This window comes from Musa acuminata, chromosome BXJ2-4 (assembly GCF_036884655.1).
Source record: "Musa acuminata AAA Group cultivar baxijiao chromosome BXJ2-4, Cavendish_Baxijiao_AAA, whole genome shotgun sequence".
Classification (NCBI taxonomy): Eukaryota; Viridiplantae; Streptophyta; class Magnoliopsida; order Zingiberales; family Musaceae; genus Musa; species Musa acuminata.
This window is the reverse complement of record NC_088341.1, coordinates 7,002,103-7,022,801: the sequence shown is the minus strand read 5'-3', so window position 1 is coordinate 7,022,801 and position 20,699 is coordinate 7,002,103. Positions and strand designations below refer to the sequence as shown.

The window sequence follows — 20,699 nt, the reverse complement described above, 5'->3', positions numbered from 1 at the left end:
TGAACTTGTAAAGTTGTTACTCCCGCGATTGACACTAGTTATGAGGAGCAATTGTGTATTGCTTTCAAGCTTAATTATGATCATAATATTATAGTACACTGAATTCAGGACATAATAATAATACGATCAATTTGATTATAAATCATCGTGATATCATCTGCAATAATGTTGGCTACATATTCGTTATTTATACCCATGATATCATATATGTGTTGAACAGGTAGCTCTAAGATATCATCCATTTATCGATTATATGGTATTAAGGTATCGATCACGTAACGTTGAAGTATCTGCTAGTCTCTGTTCCCACATAAAGTGTAAAAAAGAGAATTAATTTGAGAAAATTATAGATAAAATCCCACCTCTCAATCTCTCCTCTTTTCTTTGTATCATTCATCAGAAAAATGTACAAAATTTCTTCTATGATTGCAGCTAGTTTGTGCATTGATAGGTAAAGGACAATGCATTGATGATGCATGAATGAATGTTGCAACCAGATGATAAAAACCTTTGTTGATATTATAGTGCAGAAATGGAGCCCATCATTTTAGGATAATTAGATTTCGGTGAAGGTTTAACATATAATAGACTGAAGCAACAGTAAACTAAGCCATTACAGACTAACACAGCAGCTTAAATTATGATCTAAAAGCATGACAAATATGAAGATTTCCCATGCAAAACTAGCAAACATTTCACATCCAAATGCTCTAATTGTGTACTGGTGGATGGCGGCGCGGCTTGTTATGGTAGTCCCTGTTCAGCATCTTGAAGATTTCCTCTCGGAGGTTTTGTTTCCGAGTGATCTGAAATGAATCATGTGGCCAAGTGGGAGCAGAAAGCTTTGATCCTGCTGAAGAACCCAAGCTTGCATGGCCAGATGAGGCCTCGAATGCTTTGGGTTTGCTCTGTGAATCACTTGCTTCATTTTTGCAGTTGGGGGTGACATTGATGCTGGTTTCCTGAGACATACAGAAGGCAACAAGCTATTAGCTTCTTATGGGAACAATGAAACTACAAACCCAATGGTTTGTGTTGCTGAGACATTGAAATTTCTGCAAACTAGTCACCAATCTGAACAGGTTCAGCAAGGCATGAACATGTACCTCTGTGATTGATGATTCAAGTGATTCACTCGAGGAGGTCTTTGCATTCCCTGCACAGAGAAAAAACAAGTGTTCAAGTGGAATAAAGTCTACTTTTCTGCAAGGTCAATCATGCTGGCTGTCTCAGATTGAAACCTATGTTTTGAATCAAGCAGAACATGTAGAGTAATCTCATATGGAATTTGTAGATCCATTAAACATCAGACATGCAGCATACAAACTGTGTCTCCCTCTTATCACTTAACAGCTACAGATGATAGAGATTTAAATGGCTTAAAAGCCTTTGCCTCAGTTGTTCTTTGGAGGGTGTTTCCTTGGTGCACTGTAATCAGAACTGAAAGGCACAAGACCAGCATAGTGAACCCTAACAGGGCGAGATCGATGTTTCAAGCCACACCCTGATCTCATGATCCCATCTCCTCCATTCCCACATTGACTAACGAGGTGATCTGCACCTGTGTTTGCTGTGCTTCTTGCTGCCTTCACCTCCTCCACCACCATCATTCTTCCTCTGAGCCATTTCTCTCTACTGGTACCAACAATAGTTGTGGTTTCGCCACCAAGTTCCTGGTAACATTGTCAACTCTTAAAGCAGCTCCATAAAGAAAAAGAATGCTGGTTACAAGGAGAGGCTCGTGCAAATGGTGTCTACCTCATGACTCTTGCAATAAGCTGCAATATCTGCAATGGAGGAATTGAGTGTCGAAGGATGAGCGCTACTACAGGCATATATATATGTCTAAACCACAGAGAGGATAAGTATCAACCTCTTCGAGCAAGGGCAGCATAGTCCTCCAAAGCAATCAGAGACAGCAAAAGCACAATGGCAATTCTTGTAGACCTCAAGTGCACCATGACTTTTTCCAGACCAGAATATCTGTCATGCAAACAGAAAGGGAGGAGAAAACATTTCACAGGTTAGGCTTTATAAGTAAGGATTATACTTAACTGATAGGTCAAAGATAGGGTTCCAACATCTCCATTGCATTCACTTCTGAGATGGCCTCTTGTTTTTATTCATCTCGTTTACTGGTGTACTTTGAAGGACTCAAAGCTTGTTCTTGTGATCAGAGAAGAAAAGACAGAGGTGCTCGAATCTTTAGAGTCGAGTAGGGTGGAAGACACAGGTGTTTGGTGTCTGTCTGCCGCCATGCATGCATCGACGCAGGTAATCAAGCTTTGGCAGCCGTGGTTTTGCCAACCAAACAAACCCAAGGATCTTGGTGTACTAATTTATGCCATGATAAGATCCTGATCCCAAAATGAGCACCAATCCAGATCATGGTCCAACACTTTCCTTTTTTCTAAAGCTTTTGCTGCTGATCTCCTTCGAGTGTGACTGGAGGTGTTGAGATTCTTTCGACAGTAGTGGAAGACAGTCTTAAGCTTCTGCACCAAGGTTTGAGAGGGAAGAAGACAGAGGCATGGATATTTCTTATTACAATTTATAAGCATCAAATCTTGAAAGAATTCTTGAGATTAGAGATATGTATGCTCTCCACATCCAGTTAGGGATCATCTTAAATATGTGAAACAAGTTCCCTAAATATGTTACAGTGTCAGTGAGGAGTGGGAGTTTTCTGTGCTGGTCGCAGCCCATAGGATTAATGAAGTTTAGAATGCATCTAAGCAGATCTACAGGAAGTTTTCTTGGAGTGAGTTGTAGAGTGAAAGGCCATTTGGGAGTCTCCAGTCTCATGCTACCTTCGATGAGGAAGTTGTTCTTGATTTCATCACTCGACGGCAAAGGTCTGTTGACCAAACCATGTGATCCTTCTGCTCGGAGAAGAAGTTTGAAGGTGCAGAGAGTGGGCAAGCGACTGCAGCACCCACGATGGCAAGATCAGAAATCGATCACAGGGTTCATGGGTTCACCATCAGACAGGCTGCTACGAAGAAAGAGGGGGGAGATGGAGGTGGCCTGAAACACGAGGTCGCGCCACCCATCGAACTCGACCTTCTTTATCGGGGGCGGTCATCGATGGTGCGTGAGAGAAGTCTCAGTGGAGGGCATGTGGCGGTACGTTCTACCAAGGAAGAGGGACCGCCATTGTTTCTTGGTGCAGGTGCTGCAGCACGGTTCTCCACAGCGGTCCGTACAAGTCCTGATGCGACTTGGGAGGAAATAGATCGGGGACTGGAGCATGCTTGGGCTGCACTTTCTTTCACCACTAGCTTCCATGGTGATGTGCTTGCTCGTTTCTTGTTCCTTGTTTGAACCATCATATCTCACTGCCCACAGAACTCTGAAACAGAACAGGCTACCGAAAGCAGTGACTTCTACCACTGGAGGGGTTGGGAATGATGATAATGTGATGAGGTCTAAGATTTTATATGCATGATTATGTTTCGATCACTGCATAGATGAGCACAAAGCTGAGGACCCAAAATAATGCACAAGGATGAACACAAACAATAGTACTCAGTGTACCTTTGTCAATCAAGACTCAGACAACCCAAATTACAAAACAAATGCTTAAATTTGCAAATCCAAGTCTCAAGTAGGCATATCATGAAGAGATGCAGATTGTAGTTTCTTTATATCATGAAGTAATGCAGATTGCAGTTTGTTTTCCAACAAAGAAACATATTTATCAAGCATCGATATTCGATACAACAGCCTCAAACTCGGTAACCTGCTGGTCTATCTTCTCAATTTGCTGGGCGTACTCAAGAGTCTTAAACCGGATGCAACATCTCCGTAGCCATTGTATTCCTCAGCTACTCTCTGGTTCATTGTCTCCAGAAGCAAGAGTTGATTATTTGTACCCTGAAACAGGAAAATCCCCATCACAATGAGAGGACAAAAAAAGATAAAAACTCAGATGGCAAGCATTAAGCAGAAATAGGGCACTGGGATGGCTTCGGCTTGCATCGCTTAGCACATAGATCTACGTAAGCATATAATTCTAATACTATCAGTAAAGTAATTAGATATATGTTGATTAATTACACTGAAATAATCATCATAGTACAACAACAGCAAACAATTACATCCTAACTATTTAGGATCAGTTATTGAGATTTGTGTAAAGTTAAGAGCATTCAAAGTATTATTGTTTAAACTTTTTCAGGTCTCCATCTATCTTTCCTCGCATTGCTAATCTTAAGAAACTCATTTTGTCTACCTACAAAATCTATATATTTTCTTTGAACATGCTCATACAATTTTAGTTGATTCCTTTCTGTATTATCCTATATTGAAGCTACACATAATTGTTCATAAGAGAACATGATTTATAAATGAAATCAAATTCATCATGAGTCAGGTGTGCAAGTTTTTTCCTTTTTTTGGTGGATAAAAGAAATGCACAAATTCAAGATGTCTAGCATGTCATCTCACTTTGCAAATGCATGCCTCTTAGAGTGCATCGTTAACAAAATGCTGCTATGTGTACTACATGAACATGAGAATAGCACTTATGCAAACTGTAATGAAAAGTATAATAACATTTACTTTCTTTCAAAAGTCTGCTGCATGTTTCTTATATATCATAATACAGTAAGCATCTTTCAGGCACTTTCTATGTATGTATATATGTATGTATGTATACCCTAATGAAATATAGCTGGAAAAGAACCTATTTCTCCAGCACCAAACAATTATCTATCAGAATATTCTTCAAGAATTTCCCATTCTAAGCCTGCTGGTTAAGGAATCAGTCCGGAACAGATGTGTAACCAAAAAATATGAAATATTTCTCCATACTTGGCATTCCAATATCGTTAATGTTAGAACCATATTTCAAGAACATACATGAGCAGTACCTTCTTGGTCAATTCTGCATTGCTGTGAAAAGATAGGGGTTTTTCCCTCATAAAAAGGCATCAATTAACCTAACATGATTGTCGTACCACTTGATGCTACCCGGCCATCACGGGCACAGATAAGTGCCAATATTGACAAAAGCATTTTACTCATCGATCTTTTGCATTCACAAATGCAATGGACAACATACTTGAATCATGTCTTTAGACCTAATAGCTACAAAGAAGTGGAGCCTTAAAAGTCCTTCAAATCCTAACTATTCGTGTCTAAATTAATCCTGTCCCAGAAATCAACTCCACAAAGGGTCATTTCCTCCTCCGAATCCTGTTTTGTCGAGTTAGTGGACAAAACTTTTGGTGCACTACATTGTGTTTATTGCCAATACCAAAATGATCTCATATGATGTTTCCTATGTTATTCCCAGGAAGTGTTACCTCCATCTTGCACTCAATGCAGTCAGTCTCTCTTCTGTAATCTCTAAAAGTATGCTCTACATGAATGGAAGATAGAAATGAAACAAGGACATTTATCCACATGAATTCGCAACAGTCGAACACAACAACACGCAGAACATCCTTCTGTCAGGGTAAACCAGATTCCCAAACTACTAAATCGCAAGGAAAATTCCGAAAGAAGCAAAATTTATGGAAGTAACACACAACAATCCGAGGATTTAGGATAAAATTGATTCAAAACAGGGCTGATTCTGTAACCAGACAAACACATGTGACGTCGTGGAAAGGAATCGAAGAGACTACTAAGCAGGGGACCTGAAGCTCGCCCTTGATCATGGTGGAGACGTTAATGAAGACATCCTCTAACGACTGTGCGAGTTCGTCTCTCCCCGTCTTCCCCTTCTCCTCCGCCATCGCCTCCTCCGATCGGTCGTCTCCGAAATCCCCTTTTACGTCAGCCCGAGTCGGAAGAGATCCCACATGGAGCCTTGCTGGCGTTAAAAAGTTATCTATTATTAATATTTTAGTAATAATAATAAAAAATACAAAAATATTATTATAAATTACAGGTTTTCTAATATAAGCTTGGATATTTTAATGGAGTGCCTCCAAGTAAGTCGATATTAAGTGTATATATAACCTTATATTTAGAGAAATAAATATATAAGTTTTGGCAAAAAAAAATTAAAAACCTAAGTTTTTATTGTAATCTATTAGAGTATTTTTATTTTTTAAAAAATAAAATTATATTTTATCTACGTTTATACGATTCTTTCACGCAAAGCCTAACCCTGCATATATAAAGCCAACATGGGATGACGAGAGAGGACGAGATATGGCTTCCGTTTTATCATCGTTCGTGAAACTCGCAGTCCCCACTTTATCCTCTCCTGCATCACCGACTATTATCTTATCCCTTTTCTCATTGCTATTTGTGCTTGAAAGCGAGATGAGAGAGATAGTCAACACAAAGGACAAAGGCTTCATGATAGCAACTTAGGGTATACGTAGAGAATCCTTGTAGATGAATGTGACAATAACAAAGACGATGAGATTTTATATGAGTCATTGTTACCTCCAGGATAAAGATAAGATGCGAAGGTAGCCACAATGGAATGACAGGATGAAGTCGATCACAACGGGATGAAGACGATAATAGACGGGATAAATATCAAGGGTTATCTCATATTTAAAAAAATAAAAAGTGCTATACGATTTTTTTTATTTGCCTTATAATTTATGTAAAAACTAATTAATTATTAAGAAAATATTTTTGTTTGATTTACTACATCGATCTTGGTCAACCATTTGGTCAACCCACGCGACTTGGCTGACTGCAACCATGGAACAGGCCAAAAGTCAACCGCGATAGTCATAAAAGAGAAGAAAGCATGAACGCCACTGCCGATGACCTTCGTTACCTTCCATCCCCACCTTCTCTCCAAGCGCTCCTCGCTCTCTCCAAGGTCTCTCCTCAAATGCCTCGCCTACGTCGCTTCCTTCTCCACCACTCCCCTCGGTCCACGTCCCCTCGCCAAGATGACCTTCTACCATGTATTCCAGCAATGCTCCAAGCACCACGATGGCGACACCGGCGGCCAAGCCCATGCCCGAATGCTCGTCTCCGGCTTCGTCCCCACCACCTTCGTCGCCAACTGCTTGATCCACATGTACATCACATGCTCCAACTTGGACTACGCTCATCAGGTGTTCGTCCGTATGCCCCAAAGGGATACCGTCTCTTGGAACGCCATGATCGCCGGATACGCGCGGAATGGGTCGGTGCATGTCGCCAAGTCCCTATTCGATAGAATGCCCGAACGAGATGTGATCTCGTGGAATTCGCTGATGTCCGGGTGCTTGCAAAATGGGGGGTTGTACGAGCCCATAAATCTCTTCATCCAGATGCTGTGGAATGGGATCGATCCGGATCGAACTACGTTCGCCGTCATTCTCAAATCCTGCGCTGCGTTGGAGGAACTCAACATGGGAATCCAGATTCATGGCGCGGTCATTAAGATGGGTTTGCATTTTGATGTGGTTACCGGGAGTGCTCTTGTGGACATGTATGCCAAGTGCAAAAGCCTGGACGAGTCAATTTGCTTGTTCAGTGAAATGCCAGAGAGGAACTGGGTTTCTTGGAGTGCTGTGATTGCAGGTTGCGTTCAGAATGAACATTATGCCACGGGGTTCGAAATGTTCATAGAGATGCAACGAGCTGGTGTTGGGCAGAGTCAGTCAGCTTACGCAAGTGTTTTCAGATCCTGTGCTGCATTATCCTCTGTCAAATTAGGCAGACAGTTTCATGGGCATGCTTTCAAGAACAATTATAGTTCTGATGTCATTGTTGGAACTGCCATTATGGATATGTATGCAAAAGGTGATAGTTTGGATGATGCTAGGAGAGTGTTTCAATGGCTGCCAACCCGCTCCCTGCAATCTTGGAATGCCATTATCGTTGGATTTGTGCGCAATGATCAAGGGCATGAGGCCATCGAGCTATTTAAACTCATGAATCACTCTGGTGTTGGCTTTGATGAGATCAGCTTATCTGCTGTTCCGAGTGCCTGTGCAGAGGTCAAAGGGTATCTGCAGGGTCTGCAAGTTCATTGCTTGGCTCTAAAGTCTGGAGTTATTTCTGATGTCTGTGTTGCAAATGCAGTTTTGGATATGTATGGAAAATGTAAAGCTCTGGAAGAAGCTTGTGATATTTTTAAGGAGATGGATTGGAGAGATTCAGTATCTTGGAATGCAGTTATTACAGCATTCGAGCAGAATGGACAATATGAAGAGACATTGTTGCACTTTCATCAGATGTTGCATTGTGGCTTGGAACCTGATGAGTTCACTTACGGAAGTGTTCTCAAAGCTTGTGCAGGACTGCAATCTTTGGATTGTGGAGTTAAAGTTCATAATAAGATGATCAAATCTGGGCTTAGTCTGGATTCTTTTGTTGGAAGTGCTCTTGTTGACATGTACTGTAAATGTGGAATGATGGGAGAAGCACAGAAACTCCATGACAGAATAGATAAGCAGACATTGGTATCTGCAAATGCAATAATATCGGGGTTCTCACTCCAGAAACAAAGTGAGGAAGCACAGAGCTTCTTCTCCCAGATGCTAGATAACGGCCTAGAGCCTGATAATTTTACTTATGCAACTGTTCTCGATACTTGTGCAGATCTAGCTACAATTGAACTAGGGAAGCAAATCCATGCTCAGATAATGAAGCTAGATTTAGACAAGGATGTCTTCATATCGAGCACCCTTGTTGACATGTATGCCAAGTGTGGAAACATGAATGACTCTCTGCTGACATTTGAAAAGATGCTTAATCGTGATTTAGTATCATGGAATGCCATGATATGTGGATATGCTTATCATGGACTTGGACTAGATGCACTGAGAATGTTTGAGAGGATGCAACTAGAAAAGGTCAGACCAAACCATACAACATTTGTAGCGGTTCTTCGGGCCTGTGGGCATGTTGGTTTGTTTGATGAGGGCATGTCCTACTTTCATCTGATGACCAATCACTACGAGTTGGAGCCACAATTAGAGCACTATTCTTGCATGGTGGATATAGTAGGCCGCTCGAAAGGGATCATTGAAGCCTTGGAGCTCATTGATAAAATGCCATTTGAAGCTGATGCTGTTATATGGAGAACTCTTCTGAGTGTGTGCAAGATTCAAGGGAATGTGGAGGTGGCAGAAGTTGCGGCAAATAGTCTACTGGTGTTGGATCCTGAGGATTCATCCTCTTTTGTTCTTCTATCAAACATATATGCGGATGCTGGAAGATGGGGAGAGGTGTCAAAGATGAGAAGGTTAATGAGGCAGAGTAAGCTTAAAAAGGAACCTGGTTGCAGCTGGATAGAGATAAAGAATGAATTGCACACTTTTCTTGTGGGAGACAAGGCTCATCCTAGATGCAGTGAGATATATGAAAGGTTGGATGAACTAGTTGCTGAGATGAAGTGGGTAGAGTGTCCACCTAACCTGGATTCATTTATTGAGGATGAGGAAGACGATCTGCAAGAACATCTTGCAATGGGTAATGGATGAGTCACTCAAACGAGTACGATGTATTAAGCTTTTTTGCACCAAACAAGAAATAGATGCTCTAGATTTTTTGCACCAAGCAACAGCCTAAAATGGGTTAGGAAGTGTATACCATTTGGTCATATGTTTCTTTGAATGGTTGACAGACCATCGGTCCCTGGTTAAGATGGGTCACTCAAATAACGGGGGTTAAATCAAAGATGACAGACTTGAGGTTTAATGTTTTTGTCTCCAAGTTCTTCTCAAGTTCCTTTTGAGCTCCAACTGACATCTTTACCGATCTACTTGCTTAGAGAGTTGCAACATCGTGAACTTCTGATTCTGTTTTGAAGGTATAATTTGAACTCTTTTCTTCCCTATTCAGCTGGTTTCGTGTTAAAATTTTGTTCTAAAGTTACTTGCAAAATTCAGAGAATCATTCGCAATGGTATGAGAAACAAGCATGGTGTGGTTACTGTCGTACGGAAATTCAGCTGATGAATGAATCTCATGCTGTTGTATCTGATACCATCTTTGTTTGATGGTTCAATGCTTTTGCCAGGTCAAGGGATACTTCCAGAGTTTCCTAATGCATTGCTTGACTTTTGAAATTAGTCTCGGATATTTCGTCTGTCCTGGATCAAGTTTTTTGAATGAAAACAGATAGCTGTGGTACGGGATCTGCATGTTTTCTAATGGCCCTGGAGGAGGGATTGTTGCATCCTTATCAGAAGCATTGTGGCATGAAACCATGTGATCGGCTCGAAGCACTCTTGAGATGCCATGTTGTCGAGTTAGCTCAGTCAGGATTTAGATGCTGGCAGCAGTGATGATACTGTATTATGTGCGTGTAATTTGGAAGAAACATCTGAAGTTTCAGAAATAGAATTCTAGTTTTAAATCTTCAATTTAGCTTTGTATGCAAGCTATACTGTCCCTTTTTTAATCATCATTTCTTCAATGCTTAATGATGTTGAAGCATCGACCTACTCCACTCTTGAATGTTTGATTGTTACTGTCTGATTGTATTATTCGAGTAGGAAATCTTAAGAACTTTACTCACCAAGATGATGACAAATGTTTCCACTGTAATTGAACAACAATACAGGGTTGCTTGTTAATGCCAAAACAGTAGAATAGAACAGAAACTTCATTCAGCGATCATATCTCATATCATTCTTGTTGACTGCTCAAAAGAAAAGCATACCAAAATCACATTTACAGACAGTTACCGCAAACACTAAAAGAGGGATTTGTATTAAAACTACCACCTCAGATATAGGCTGTTGATAAATACAACAAAGCTTTCCACATAAACGCAGCTTACAGTAGAATACAAAGTCTAATTCACAAACCAATCTGTTGTCTTTTAGGGTGAGTATTTTGTTATGAGCTTGTCAACATGAATGATAATATCGTCAATGTTCGGCCGCGCTGCAGGTTGGGGCTGTAACATCCACACCACGAACTGGTGGAGACTCTCAGGATAAGGAGGGTTCAGCCCAGATGGCCATTTTACCTGTGCATTCATGACAGCTAACTGTAAGCTCCCTCCTGATTCGCCGAGCACGTACTCAAAAGGTGATGTGCCATACCTGCCAAGAACCAAACAGATGATAACAGGTGAGCTATTGTAATTAATAATACCATAATGGGGAAAAATTGTAATGATAGTTCACTTGTAATTAAGGTTTTTCCATGCCTGTAGTGACAACACTTGGTTTTTTTTTAATGTCTCAAACATGCCATAATATAATTAATAATTCAGTAATTCTTTAAGGTAGGTGTTCTGTAAGTGGTAAAAAGTAAGAAAAAAGCTAGAACTGAAGAAAATATCATTTCAACTGTGTAAAATTAGATTCAAGCAACATATCCATTGATCATTGTCATCTTTGCTAGAATTAAACTGAGACTCGAATTGGCCTTATCAACCACATACATCGATAGTCCTATTGGTCAATGCAATATTATTTTTGTGATTTGCTGTTGATCTTCTCAAGTAAATGACATTATTCGGTCAATTTATATAGAGAAAAGTCTGAAGTTTGAAGCACAACAAAATAAGTCATGTAAATCGCACCATAAAAAGAAAATGGTATGTAACACGAGCAAAGGAGCAGCAGAACATAATAATCAACAAGAGAATTGCATAGAGTCCAAACACAAAAAAGGTACATGAAATTCTCACATTATCGCATATAGGGTACATCCGAGAGACCAGATATCTGTCCTCTCATCGATATCAGCATGGCTTGGACAGTCCCACAATTCAGGAGCTCGAAAAGGTGCAGAACAGTGCTCACTAGCCCATTCCTATGAATAAATACATCAAATAAGTGAAAATATGTTAAGACTGCATCAGCTTGTTGAACAGCAGCATTTTTCCTGTTAATCAAGTCAATGTAATAGAAGCAGGAAGTAGATGATGTGACTGTCAAAAGGGGTTGGTAAATACCTAAAGTATATTGAAGCTATATTACCAAAATTTCGGGTAAAACTCAGTCAGAGAACTACCATGGCATCAAAACATAAGAACTTGTTATTTTGAAACTGTATTATTTACAATACTTCATTTTTTTTTTGGATATTTCAGTGACAGTTTCAACTTTCAAGTTAGCTCTTCAAGCAAAAATGATAAATCCCTGTAAAAGAATCACCTTGAAATAAGTCTAGTGTCTTGTGATCTTGCTGATTTGTAACTTTTGAGGATATCATGATTAGAACAATGATAACATATACAATATTTACAACCAAAATCCTTGTCTAAAATTGATCCATACCTGCAACTGTAATGCCTCTGACCTTGAACGAATTTCTTTTCTTGCTGGACGTGCACTACCAAAATCCATTAAAATAGCAAGAGGAGGCTGTCCCTTCCTGTGAGTAATGAGAACATTACCAGGTTTCACATCATTATGAGCATATGGAGGATCAAAACTGTGCATGTGCTTCAGACCACCACAAACCTGTATGTAAACAGAAGGCAACATGTTAGTCTAGTACCTGTATATGACTAGATTGGTAAATTACTAAAAAAATACATACTGACAGGTGAAGAACTGGAGAATAGGAAAACAATGCAGACAAGTTCAAGTGACAGCAAACTTAGGTCCCAAACATAAAGCTTCATGTAAACCCAGATCAGTATTCCACTGGAATACAAAGTCGTACTTTTGCAAAGACAAATCAAATAATATGTCTTCCCATCAATCTCTTGTGTATATTTGCAAAAATGACACTCTTCACTGCTTCTAGCAGCTTAAAGTATCTTTAGACAGACTAAGTGATTACAATTTTATGCAGTAGATACTGCAATAATTTGACAGGAATAACACTTGGTCAAAGGCAATCTTTCTCCGCTTAACACATAATTAGGATGAAAAAAATGCTACATTAATGTAGAAATATTAAGTATCCATTTTTTCTCATCCAACCACAGTATCAGGATCAGGTGGGTTTGGAAACACTAGATATTTAGTTACAGTGATGCAACTAGATTATAAGTAGAAAGCACAAAGATTAGAGAAAACTTCCAAAGATTGCAAGCCAACCTATCCACTTTAACAACCACTGAATGCTTTTGCACAATATATAAGAAATACAAAAAGTTGAAAAGCAGCTTTTAGAAAAAGTTAGGTAGTGTTGGGGGATGAAAATAATTTGAATCTCAATCAGAGCAACACAGCATCTAAGACGAGTTATTTTCAGAGACCACTTCCTTTCAAGCTGATGATTATATTTTAATAGTTTCCAACTATTAAAAATATAATTAGTTAATTCTAACTCTTATATCTTATGGAAACATGTTCACCATGATGAAACCTTTGTTTTTTTGACAGGCAACCGGTGCAGCGGACAAAATATAATTTCATGAGCTACTTAATGAATTTCCATTAGTTTCTGTTTCAGTTTTGTATTAATATTCGATGGCTCTCCATAAGAACATGATGTTTAACATTTGAAAACTTACATTACGTCTTATTATCAAAGTTAAATAATTCTGAAGCACAATAAAGTCCTATTTTTCACTGTCACAACTCCTAGCATAAATACAGAAGAAACAGCAGCCCTTGTTTGTGTATTGGATCAACAGAAGGAACTGGAATAATTGAACCCACTATAGACCAAATCATAGTAGAAGTAATATGAACAAAAATAGCACATCTAAGTACTTTAGAGTCCACCAAGCAAAGAATATTTGATCAAAATAGCAAGTATTATTCAATTGAAATCAATTCTTGTAAAAAGATAGCTTCCATGAGTAAGACAAATTCAGAATCAAAGAATAAATATACAAGAGGAAGAGAGGAAGATGAATGTACCTGTCTGAAAATATGAAGAACAGTAATTGTTGTAAAGCTTTCCTTTTTCAATTGCATAGCTTCGGCTATGTCAAGTAAAGTACCATCTAGGTGAACCGGGAACAGTAAGTAGGCTTCATGCTTAAGTGATCCATCTTGCATCCCCTACACACAAATTAGTGAACTATTACAACTTATCAAGTTGAAGACATATCCCATCGCACAGTTTGAGATGCAAATAAATGCCCGGAGAGTATCTAAAGTGGTAAAATTTTCTCCCCGAACCAGTAGCACAAACCAGGCCATGAAAAATATATATAAGATTGCATGCGACAATTTCAGCTTCGAAAACAAGTTATAATTTCAAGTGTTAAAACATTTGGCAAAATGTCTCTGTTGAGATAACCGAGTTGGTTAGTGCAATGTTGCACAAGTGATAGTCTCATATTTGACTCCTTGTGTAAGCATCACGTACACCATTTGATGTAAGAGAAATTTCTTTCAATTTTTTTTTAACTTTTGAAAATTACCTTGCCTATCAGGAAAGTAAATAATTTTTATATTAACTATGTTGATGCTCTTATGATGAAGGATTTAAATTATCATCCAACACTAGTTTTAACAATTGTTCAGATCAGGGTAATACAGGTATACCAAGCGGTATATGGACCTACACCACCCCTGTATCACCAGAAAAAAATAAAAATTCAATTCTAAATTGTACTGGCCTATATGATCCAATAACGGTCGTTTATTGGATCAATAAATACTAGTCAGTATGTACCAAGCTGACCAGTATTTGAAATCTCATATAAACCTTGCTTCTAAAGGATTACTTCATAATGACCACAAACTAATCATTTCTTATATGATCCTTAATCAATTCTTTAATTAAAAATTATTTAATGATTGTATGTACGATGTAGTTAAACTATATATAGAATCAATTACCTTCACTGGAGACTTGTCAATTTACAGTCAATAGTCAAGTAAAACCAGTCATAGGGCGGGCCTTGGTAGTTGGTACAATGGTAAGGTTACTCTTTTGTGACTTGGGAGATCAAGATTCGAGTCCCAAAAATAACCTCTTTAAATATTTAAAGGTAAGGCTACCTTTGTTGACCCTCTCTAGGCCCTACAACGGCAGGAGCCTCGTGCATGGAGTATGCCATTTAGTCAAGCAAAACCATGTTGCAAAGAAAGATTGGATGATGACGACAATGCTAATCATCTTTTCTTTACACTGTAATGTTTCTCGATAACTGTGGTTAACAACCGTGCAGGCAGTGATATCAAACTTTAGTGCACTTGCAACAGGTGTTTTCTCGTAAACAATCTAAAATAATGCTAGGATTCAGTCATGCCATTAATAAGATATGTCCCTTCGCTGAAAATATTTGGTTTAGATGTCAACAATCATCACAACTTTAAGGAGTCCATTCAGTATTACATGCTTAACAAAGGCCCAACAAACAAGAAAGAAGATTGCTTTTATTACATACAGAATGGAGGCCATGATATGAATACGGAAATACTCATATAAACGTAGAGCTTTCTGGTCTGAGTCATTGTTATTTAACTTTATACGTTGAGCAAGCATGTGTGTAAGAAATATTGACAGAACAAAATATACAAACTCTGCAAAATGATTGTCATGATGGATGTATCATGGTAATTCAGTGTTATCCTACATAAATATTCTCAATAGCTACTAATCAAGCAACTATCTCATGCCTGAATTACACCGATACAAAATGGATCTTACAACAAGCATTAAATTAATCAATTATGAATTCACCAAGCATATGAAGTCTTGATATATTCCATATAATCACAGTTCTGGTTAATGCAATATGTAGTACATGAGTTCACACCCACAGTCAGATGGTCGAGACTCAACGAACACTCTATCAACTCAGAAAGTATTGCTTCAACACAAAAGCAATACAAATTGTCCCTAATACCAAGCCAATATAGAGATCTAGCTAAAATGATTAGTAAGCATATTGGCTTCCTAGCACCATAATAACACCAAGTACTTTAAACAAGAAAGTTCAGAGTACCTTAACGGGAATGATTGCATGATCGAGGAGGGGAAGCAGATTAGGGTGACTGAAGAGGGACGAGACACGGATCTCCTGCCTAACCAACTCCAACTGCTCTTCTGTTTGAATGATGATTTTCTTCATGGCATACGTTCCATCATCTAAAGATATGTACAGAGTCGTATTAAACTGGTCGATAAAAGCACTATTGAAACAACATTAGAATCCGAAATGAACCATTATTCCTTCATGATTTCACCCGATCAATAAATTCGATAAAAAAAAATAGCCCTTTTGCTCTTCGCAAATCGTTATAGATCCAAAACGAACGATTTTGCTAGGCAAATACAACGAATCCGAATGCCAATTGCACCAACTCATAATCGAGATTTTGGTGGAGAACAAGCAAAGAGCAAGCCGAGCGAATCTAGGGAGCGCGAGACCTGAGATGTGGGAGGGGTTGATGGACTTCTTGCGGGCGAGGCCGTCGGCGACTACCTCTTTGACGAGGAAGACGAAGGCGAACCCGCCCTCGCCGAGCTGCCTCACTATCCGGAAGCGGTTCTCGTTGATCCAGACGTCTCCGCCCCCGCTGACGGCGTCATAAAAGGCGTTGAGCCCCGATAACGAGCATCCCATGGTCCCTTCTCTCTTCCTCCCTTCCTCTCTGCTCTCCTCTTGTGAAGCTTGTGTGGATCCTACTGTTATCGATGGAGGAGAAGCATCTCTTTGTAGTTTCTTTTACCTCAGTCATAAATCTTGGAATTAACATGGAAAATGATATGATTTGTGGAAGTAGATCATTGTCGTCAATCTTTTCCTGACCTCAGTCACAAATCTCAAAGCAGTTACGCCCCACTGTCCTCGATAATATTTTCGTCAACTCAATATACGGCAGTGATGCAAAGGTGCGTGTAATGACAAGATGATCTGCTTTGAGATCCGCGCTGTGACCCGTGAGAGAGGAGTTGTGCCCCTTGGTGGTCCTGAGATCGAAGGCGGCGTTGCAAGCTCCAGCGATCGAAGAGACTGTGAGAGAGGAAGGGGATGAGAAGCACGGTGGGGGACGTGGCCTACAAGGCATTGACGGCAGCGCTGGGCGCCGCCACTCTCTACCTGGGGGCAACCTTCTCCGTCAACCTCTACCGTGGCATCTCTTGGCACTCCGCTCAATCCGCCGTATGGTTTTCTCTTCCATTTTCTTCTGCTTTCTCTTCTTTTATCTTTTTCTTTCGATCCCGTTCGCTGAATTCTTTGTCTAACTTGATCACGATAGTCTGGAAACTGATTGGGGAACGAACGATCTTAGGGTTCAGATAACTGAGGCGAGATCGAGCCATGGCATTTTTAGTTGTTCTGCATAAATTATAGATGGACGAGAAAAGATTGGAACTTTGAGCAATAACGAGTCCTTGGGAGGGAAGGTGATTTGGGCAAGGAAAGCCTGCAAATTTTTGTAACAGAAACAAAAATGTGTGGGGCAGGAAAACCCTAAATCTTAGTGCCTAAGGCTGCTATGAACTTGGTGGAGTGGCATGCTACAGACTGATTGTTTGGATTCCTCCATTTTTGAATTGATGGATAAGATACCTTGAAAGTGAATATGTTTTATATTCTTTTTGGTCTATCAGAAGTGTATGGTGGCCGCAGAATTCTGAAGGGCCTCATATTACGTAATATGATAGTCATCCACCATATTGGTATAAATGAACAATTGGTCATATTGTAACATCTAGCTGTAACTGCTAAACTCATGTCAGTGATTCTTCATCATTATTTGTTATCGATATATGGTTTGATGATTATTTTGTATGTAGATCTTGGTGATTGATCCACAAACTATCTCAAAGGCATCTCCAACTCATCTTATAAGTTTCTTATTTGTGGTTTGCAATTTTCATCTATAATCAGGAGACTTGTTTTGTTTTGCAAAGAATGTTAGCATTTTTTAAATAGAAAGATGTTCTTTTCTTGCTTGAGAATAAAGCGTATATCAGTTTTTTAATATTTATGTTGCAATTGTCAAGGATGATTGTCATTAGTTTTAAAACTATGGCTGGTGCTAAAGTGATGGGGACGATAGATTCAAGTAGTGGGAAAAGCAGCATATAGCTCTGTTTAAAAAACAAAGGCATCATTCATTTCAATCATAAATAAGGAAAACTTTGCTTAGGTTAGGATACAAGTGTAAGTGCCTTTGAGCTTATTTTGCATTTTGGACCCTTTTTTGCAATCTACAATAGTTCGGATGTGTTCCCTATTAAGATTTAATGGTGAGATATAGCTACATGATTTGAGCCCCCTGATGTGGCTCAAATTGGTGAAGGCAGTTCCACATCACACTCATGCTACTCTTGGTTTGTGAAGAAATTATTTGGGGATTGTTGGAAAGTTTTAGATGCTTTCTAAATCTTCTGCATTTTCCTGTAACTGGTTTTAAGAAATCCTAATAAATCTTGGTTTCAAATAATTCATTCGTTGCAAAATCTTAAGATTTCAGTCCTCACATGTGTATTATGGTTATGGTAGTTGGTGGTTAGTCTTACGTTGACCATCAGGTTGCCCCTCAAAGAGACCAATCTTTCAGAATTGCTAAACATTTTGTGATGTATTAAAGTTCTTGTGCTCTTTGAGTCTAGGTTTGGAGAAATTTCTTCACTCGTTTTTGTTTTAGATCCTGTACATGGAGCTACTTTCTTCAGAGAAATAACATGATATGCCTGGATTTTATGTAAGACTATTATTGAAATATTTTTTTCGGTTTTGGATGTTTATTCCTTAAATTGGATTAGTGGCAGGATTTGGTTAGATAATAAGAAAGAAGAATTTTAGTTGATTTGGAATCAAATTCTTGATTGAGTTTTTTGAACTTTGGAAGATTAGGGTTATGGATCTATAGTAGGGGTGGATCTCTAAATTCATCTGTGAACTAACATAAGCTAAGTGAAGCGGCCAACAAGTTGAAAATTCTGGTCTTTGTTGGACATTGAACATGAAAAACTTTCAATGAGTGATGAAGTGTTTACTTATTTTGATATCAATGGTGCAGTTATAGGAAATTATTTTATTTCTTTTATTGGTAACATTTTACCTTTGTTATCTTGGTATGCCATAAAGTTCAGTAAAAATTTTTGATTTTTCCCTACTCTGGTTATTTGTTAGGATGGCGTGAGTGTTTTGTTTCTTCATTGTAAAGTTGTGCGTCGGCATTGCGCATGTAGGCAATATGAGTATAATTCATGGGTTCTTTCCTCCCATACTGTTCTGTTTATCTTTTTCGTGCCTTATAACTATGTTCATTGCTGCATCAATCTGCTGAACTTTTCTCATATATGTTTTCTGATATGCTGTAGATCACATAGTACCTAACTGATAATTTTTACAGAAGTTGGAGAAGGAAAAATCTGAAGAATGAATCAGATCCGTCTTGTATATTTTGAATATTTTGAAAGGTATGGGCGTCAGATGTGACTGGCTATCCCGAGTTGAGGTGATGTTTACATGAGGCAAACTTGCAGCATGTTGTACTTCAGGAATAAGGATCGGTGATTTGTGCTTGGATTTGGTTTTGTAATTCTTATCTTAATTTCTAGTTAGAAGAACTTGAAACAAAAGTGAGGAATCTGATCCAAAAGGGGAAGCATAAGCCTTTACTTGGAAAAACCAAGAGCCCTTTCCCTGTGGATAATTGCATGTTCTCTTGGCTGGCAGATGTCCTTGTAACTAGATAAGAACAAGAGATCCTGTCAGCCACAGCATTCAAATGATTCATTGAGAAGCCATGGTATATTTCTTTCTTTCTTTCATTCATTTCCTTTTACTTTTTTTGTTCTTCTCTGTTTCTTAAACCCAACAAAAAAAGAAAACCTGGACCACATGAGGTACTAACAATGATACATTTAAAAATATCCCTTTTTCTCTGTCAATTCACAGATCCCTCTAAAATTTTCTGTCACCCTTTCTTGAATGAATATTGTCGAAGGTGTGCAGAACTCATCACAAATCAGTAAGCTTCAAGTGAGTTTTCTTTTGGGTTTTCTGTTCACTGATTTTGACCTGCATTCCCTTTCATTAGTAAGTTGATTATTTATTTATTACCTGGTCAATTTATGCATGGTCTTATTCTTGAAAATACTATTTTTGGCACTGTTATATATATATATATATATATGTATGTATATATTATAAAGCTAATGCTAACAAATGAATTTTATTTCTTGTTTAACAATTTGTTGTTACTGTGTTAAGAAGATTTGTTGATGCTGATAGGTAGTAAGATGATCCTGTGCTTAGTTTAAATTTCTATTCAAAAGTATAGTTTTTGGCAAAAGGAATTCATGATCCTTCCCATGTCACTAGGAAAAAAATCTATACGAGAATACAGCAAACAAGCCATGGAATATGGCAGCTGGCATCATGAGAGAGAGAGAGAAGTAAAGGACAAGGGTGAATTGGCAAAGGGGACACTACTCTCACAATATGGTATGCTGACATAGAGTTTAAAGATGACCAACCTGAGGGCCCCATTCAGATTCTCACATTCATTGGCAACTCAACAAAGTTACACTTACTGTCACCGCCAACCCCTCCTCCTCCCCTGTTTTGGCCAGTTTAAATGTGCCATGTGCCGTCCAACTGCAAAAACCCTCGATGGCACAAGAAACGATCTGCAACATAGTACTACTCCTCATCCTAGTTTCTTCTTTACTATAAACCCCAACAAAGGGGATGGGTTAACCGAGTTGGAGTGACTGAAAACTTTTGATTCAGAAAAAGTACTTGTTTGGATGGATAGGAGGAGGAGATGCTTTACGCTAATGGAAGAACAAGAAGACACACACCCCCACTTGGCCAATCCTATTGCCACACAGTCTACATAAGCATGCAGATATTGTTCTCTAGTACATGAGACGCAGTGGCTATGACCGAGTGACATCTAAGCCTTGGCAATATAATTATTATCAAGGCAGAGGACCATCAAG

At 38.9% G+C, this 20,699-nt stretch overlaps 3 protein-coding genes and 2 long non-coding RNA genes across 6 annotated transcripts; 2 read left to right on the top strand and 3 right to left on the bottom strand.

Annotated features, from left to right (window-relative positions):
• Positions 1 to 514: 514 nt before the first annotated feature.
• Positions 515 to 2,084, bottom strand: LOC135609767 (uncharacterized). Its single transcript, XM_065103378.1, has 5 exons — positions 1,874 to 2,084; positions 1,759 to 1,787; positions 1,562 to 1,673; positions 1,107 to 1,156; positions 515 to 962 (listed from the first exon to the last, which is right to left on the bottom strand). The coding sequence occupies exons 1-5, from the start codon at positions 1,959 to 1,961 to the stop codon at positions 711 to 713; spliced, it is 531 nt and encodes a 176-aa protein (XP_064959450.1). The 5' UTR covers positions 1,962 to 2,084; the 3' UTR covers positions 515 to 710.
• A 1,425-nt stretch (positions 2,085 to 3,509) lies between these two features.
• On the bottom strand, positions 3,510 to 5,804 carry LOC103981019 (uncharacterized). Its single transcript, XR_010485884.1, has 2 exons — positions 5,646 to 5,804; positions 3,510 to 3,876 (listed from the first exon to the last, which is right to left on the bottom strand). It is a non-coding gene; the product is annotated as an uncharacterized LOC103981019 (long non-coding RNA).
• Positions 5,805 to 6,686: 882 nt separating this feature from the next.
• On the top strand, positions 6,687 to 10,279 carry LOC135609765 (pentatricopeptide repeat-containing protein At3g02330, mitochondrial-like). Of its 2 annotated transcripts, none has more exons than XM_065103374.1 (2): positions 6,687 to 9,724; positions 9,934 to 10,279. In XM_065103374.1, the coding sequence occupies exon 1, from the start codon at positions 6,738 to 6,740 to the stop codon at positions 9,393 to 9,395; it is 2,658 nt and encodes an 885-aa protein (XP_064959446.1). In that variant the 5' UTR covers positions 6,687 to 6,737; the 3' UTR covers positions 9,396 to 9,724; positions 9,934 to 10,279. The 2 variants fall into 2 exon arrangements, with proteins under 2 accessions (XP_064959446.1, XP_064959445.1); XM_065103373.1 differs by having other exon boundaries at positions 9,804 to 10,279.
• A 320-nt stretch (positions 10,280 to 10,599) lies between these two features.
• Positions 10,600 to 16,441, bottom strand: LOC103981015 (uncharacterized). The gene is made up of 6 exons (XM_009397585.2): positions 16,161 to 16,441; positions 15,736 to 15,878; positions 13,694 to 13,837; positions 12,152 to 12,337; positions 11,560 to 11,684; positions 10,600 to 10,966 (listed from the first exon to the last, which is right to left on the bottom strand). The coding sequence occupies exons 1-6, from the start codon at positions 16,354 to 16,356 to the stop codon at positions 10,741 to 10,743; spliced, it is 1,020 nt and encodes a 339-aa protein (XP_009395860.2). The 5' UTR covers positions 16,357 to 16,441; the 3' UTR covers positions 10,600 to 10,740.
• A 127-nt stretch (positions 16,442 to 16,568) lies between these two features.
• Positions 16,569 to 19,523, top strand: LOC103981014 (uncharacterized). The gene is made up of 2 exons (XR_671376.3): positions 16,569 to 16,896; positions 19,103 to 19,523. It is a non-coding gene; the product is annotated as an uncharacterized LOC103981014 (long non-coding RNA).
• Positions 19,524 to 20,699: the final 1,176 nt, after the last annotated feature.

Bases quoted from the DNA above. Each gene is read 5' to 3' on its own strand.
- LOC135609767 (XM_065103378.1), bottom strand. From the start codon at position 1,961: ATGGTGCACTTGAGGTCTACAAGAATTGCCATTGTGCTTTTGCTGTCT. The intron at 1,788-1,873 runs GTTGATACTTAT...CCTCCATTGCAG, and splicing joins TGCTGCCCTTGCTCGAAGAG to ATATTGCAGCTTATTGCAAG. The intron at 1,157-1,561 runs GTGCAGATCACC...TTCTCTGTGCAG, and splicing joins AAGAAGCACAGCAAACACAG to GGAATGCAAAGACCTCCTCG.
- LOC103981015 (XM_009397585.2), bottom strand. From the start codon at position 16,356: ATGGGATGCTCGTTATCGGGGCTCAACGCCTTTTATGACGCCGTCAGC. The intron at 15,879-16,160 runs GTCTCGCGCTCC...ACATATCTTTAG, and splicing joins CAACCCCTCCCACATCTCAG to ATGATGGAACGTATGCCATG. The intron at 12,338-13,693 runs GTACATTCATCT...GTTTACATACAG, and splicing joins TTCTTCATATTTTCAGACAG to GTTTGTGGTGGTCTGAAGCA.
- LOC135609765 (XM_065103374.1), top strand. From the start codon at position 6,738: ATGACCTTCGTTACCTTCCATCCCCACCTTCTCTCCAAGCGCTCCTCG.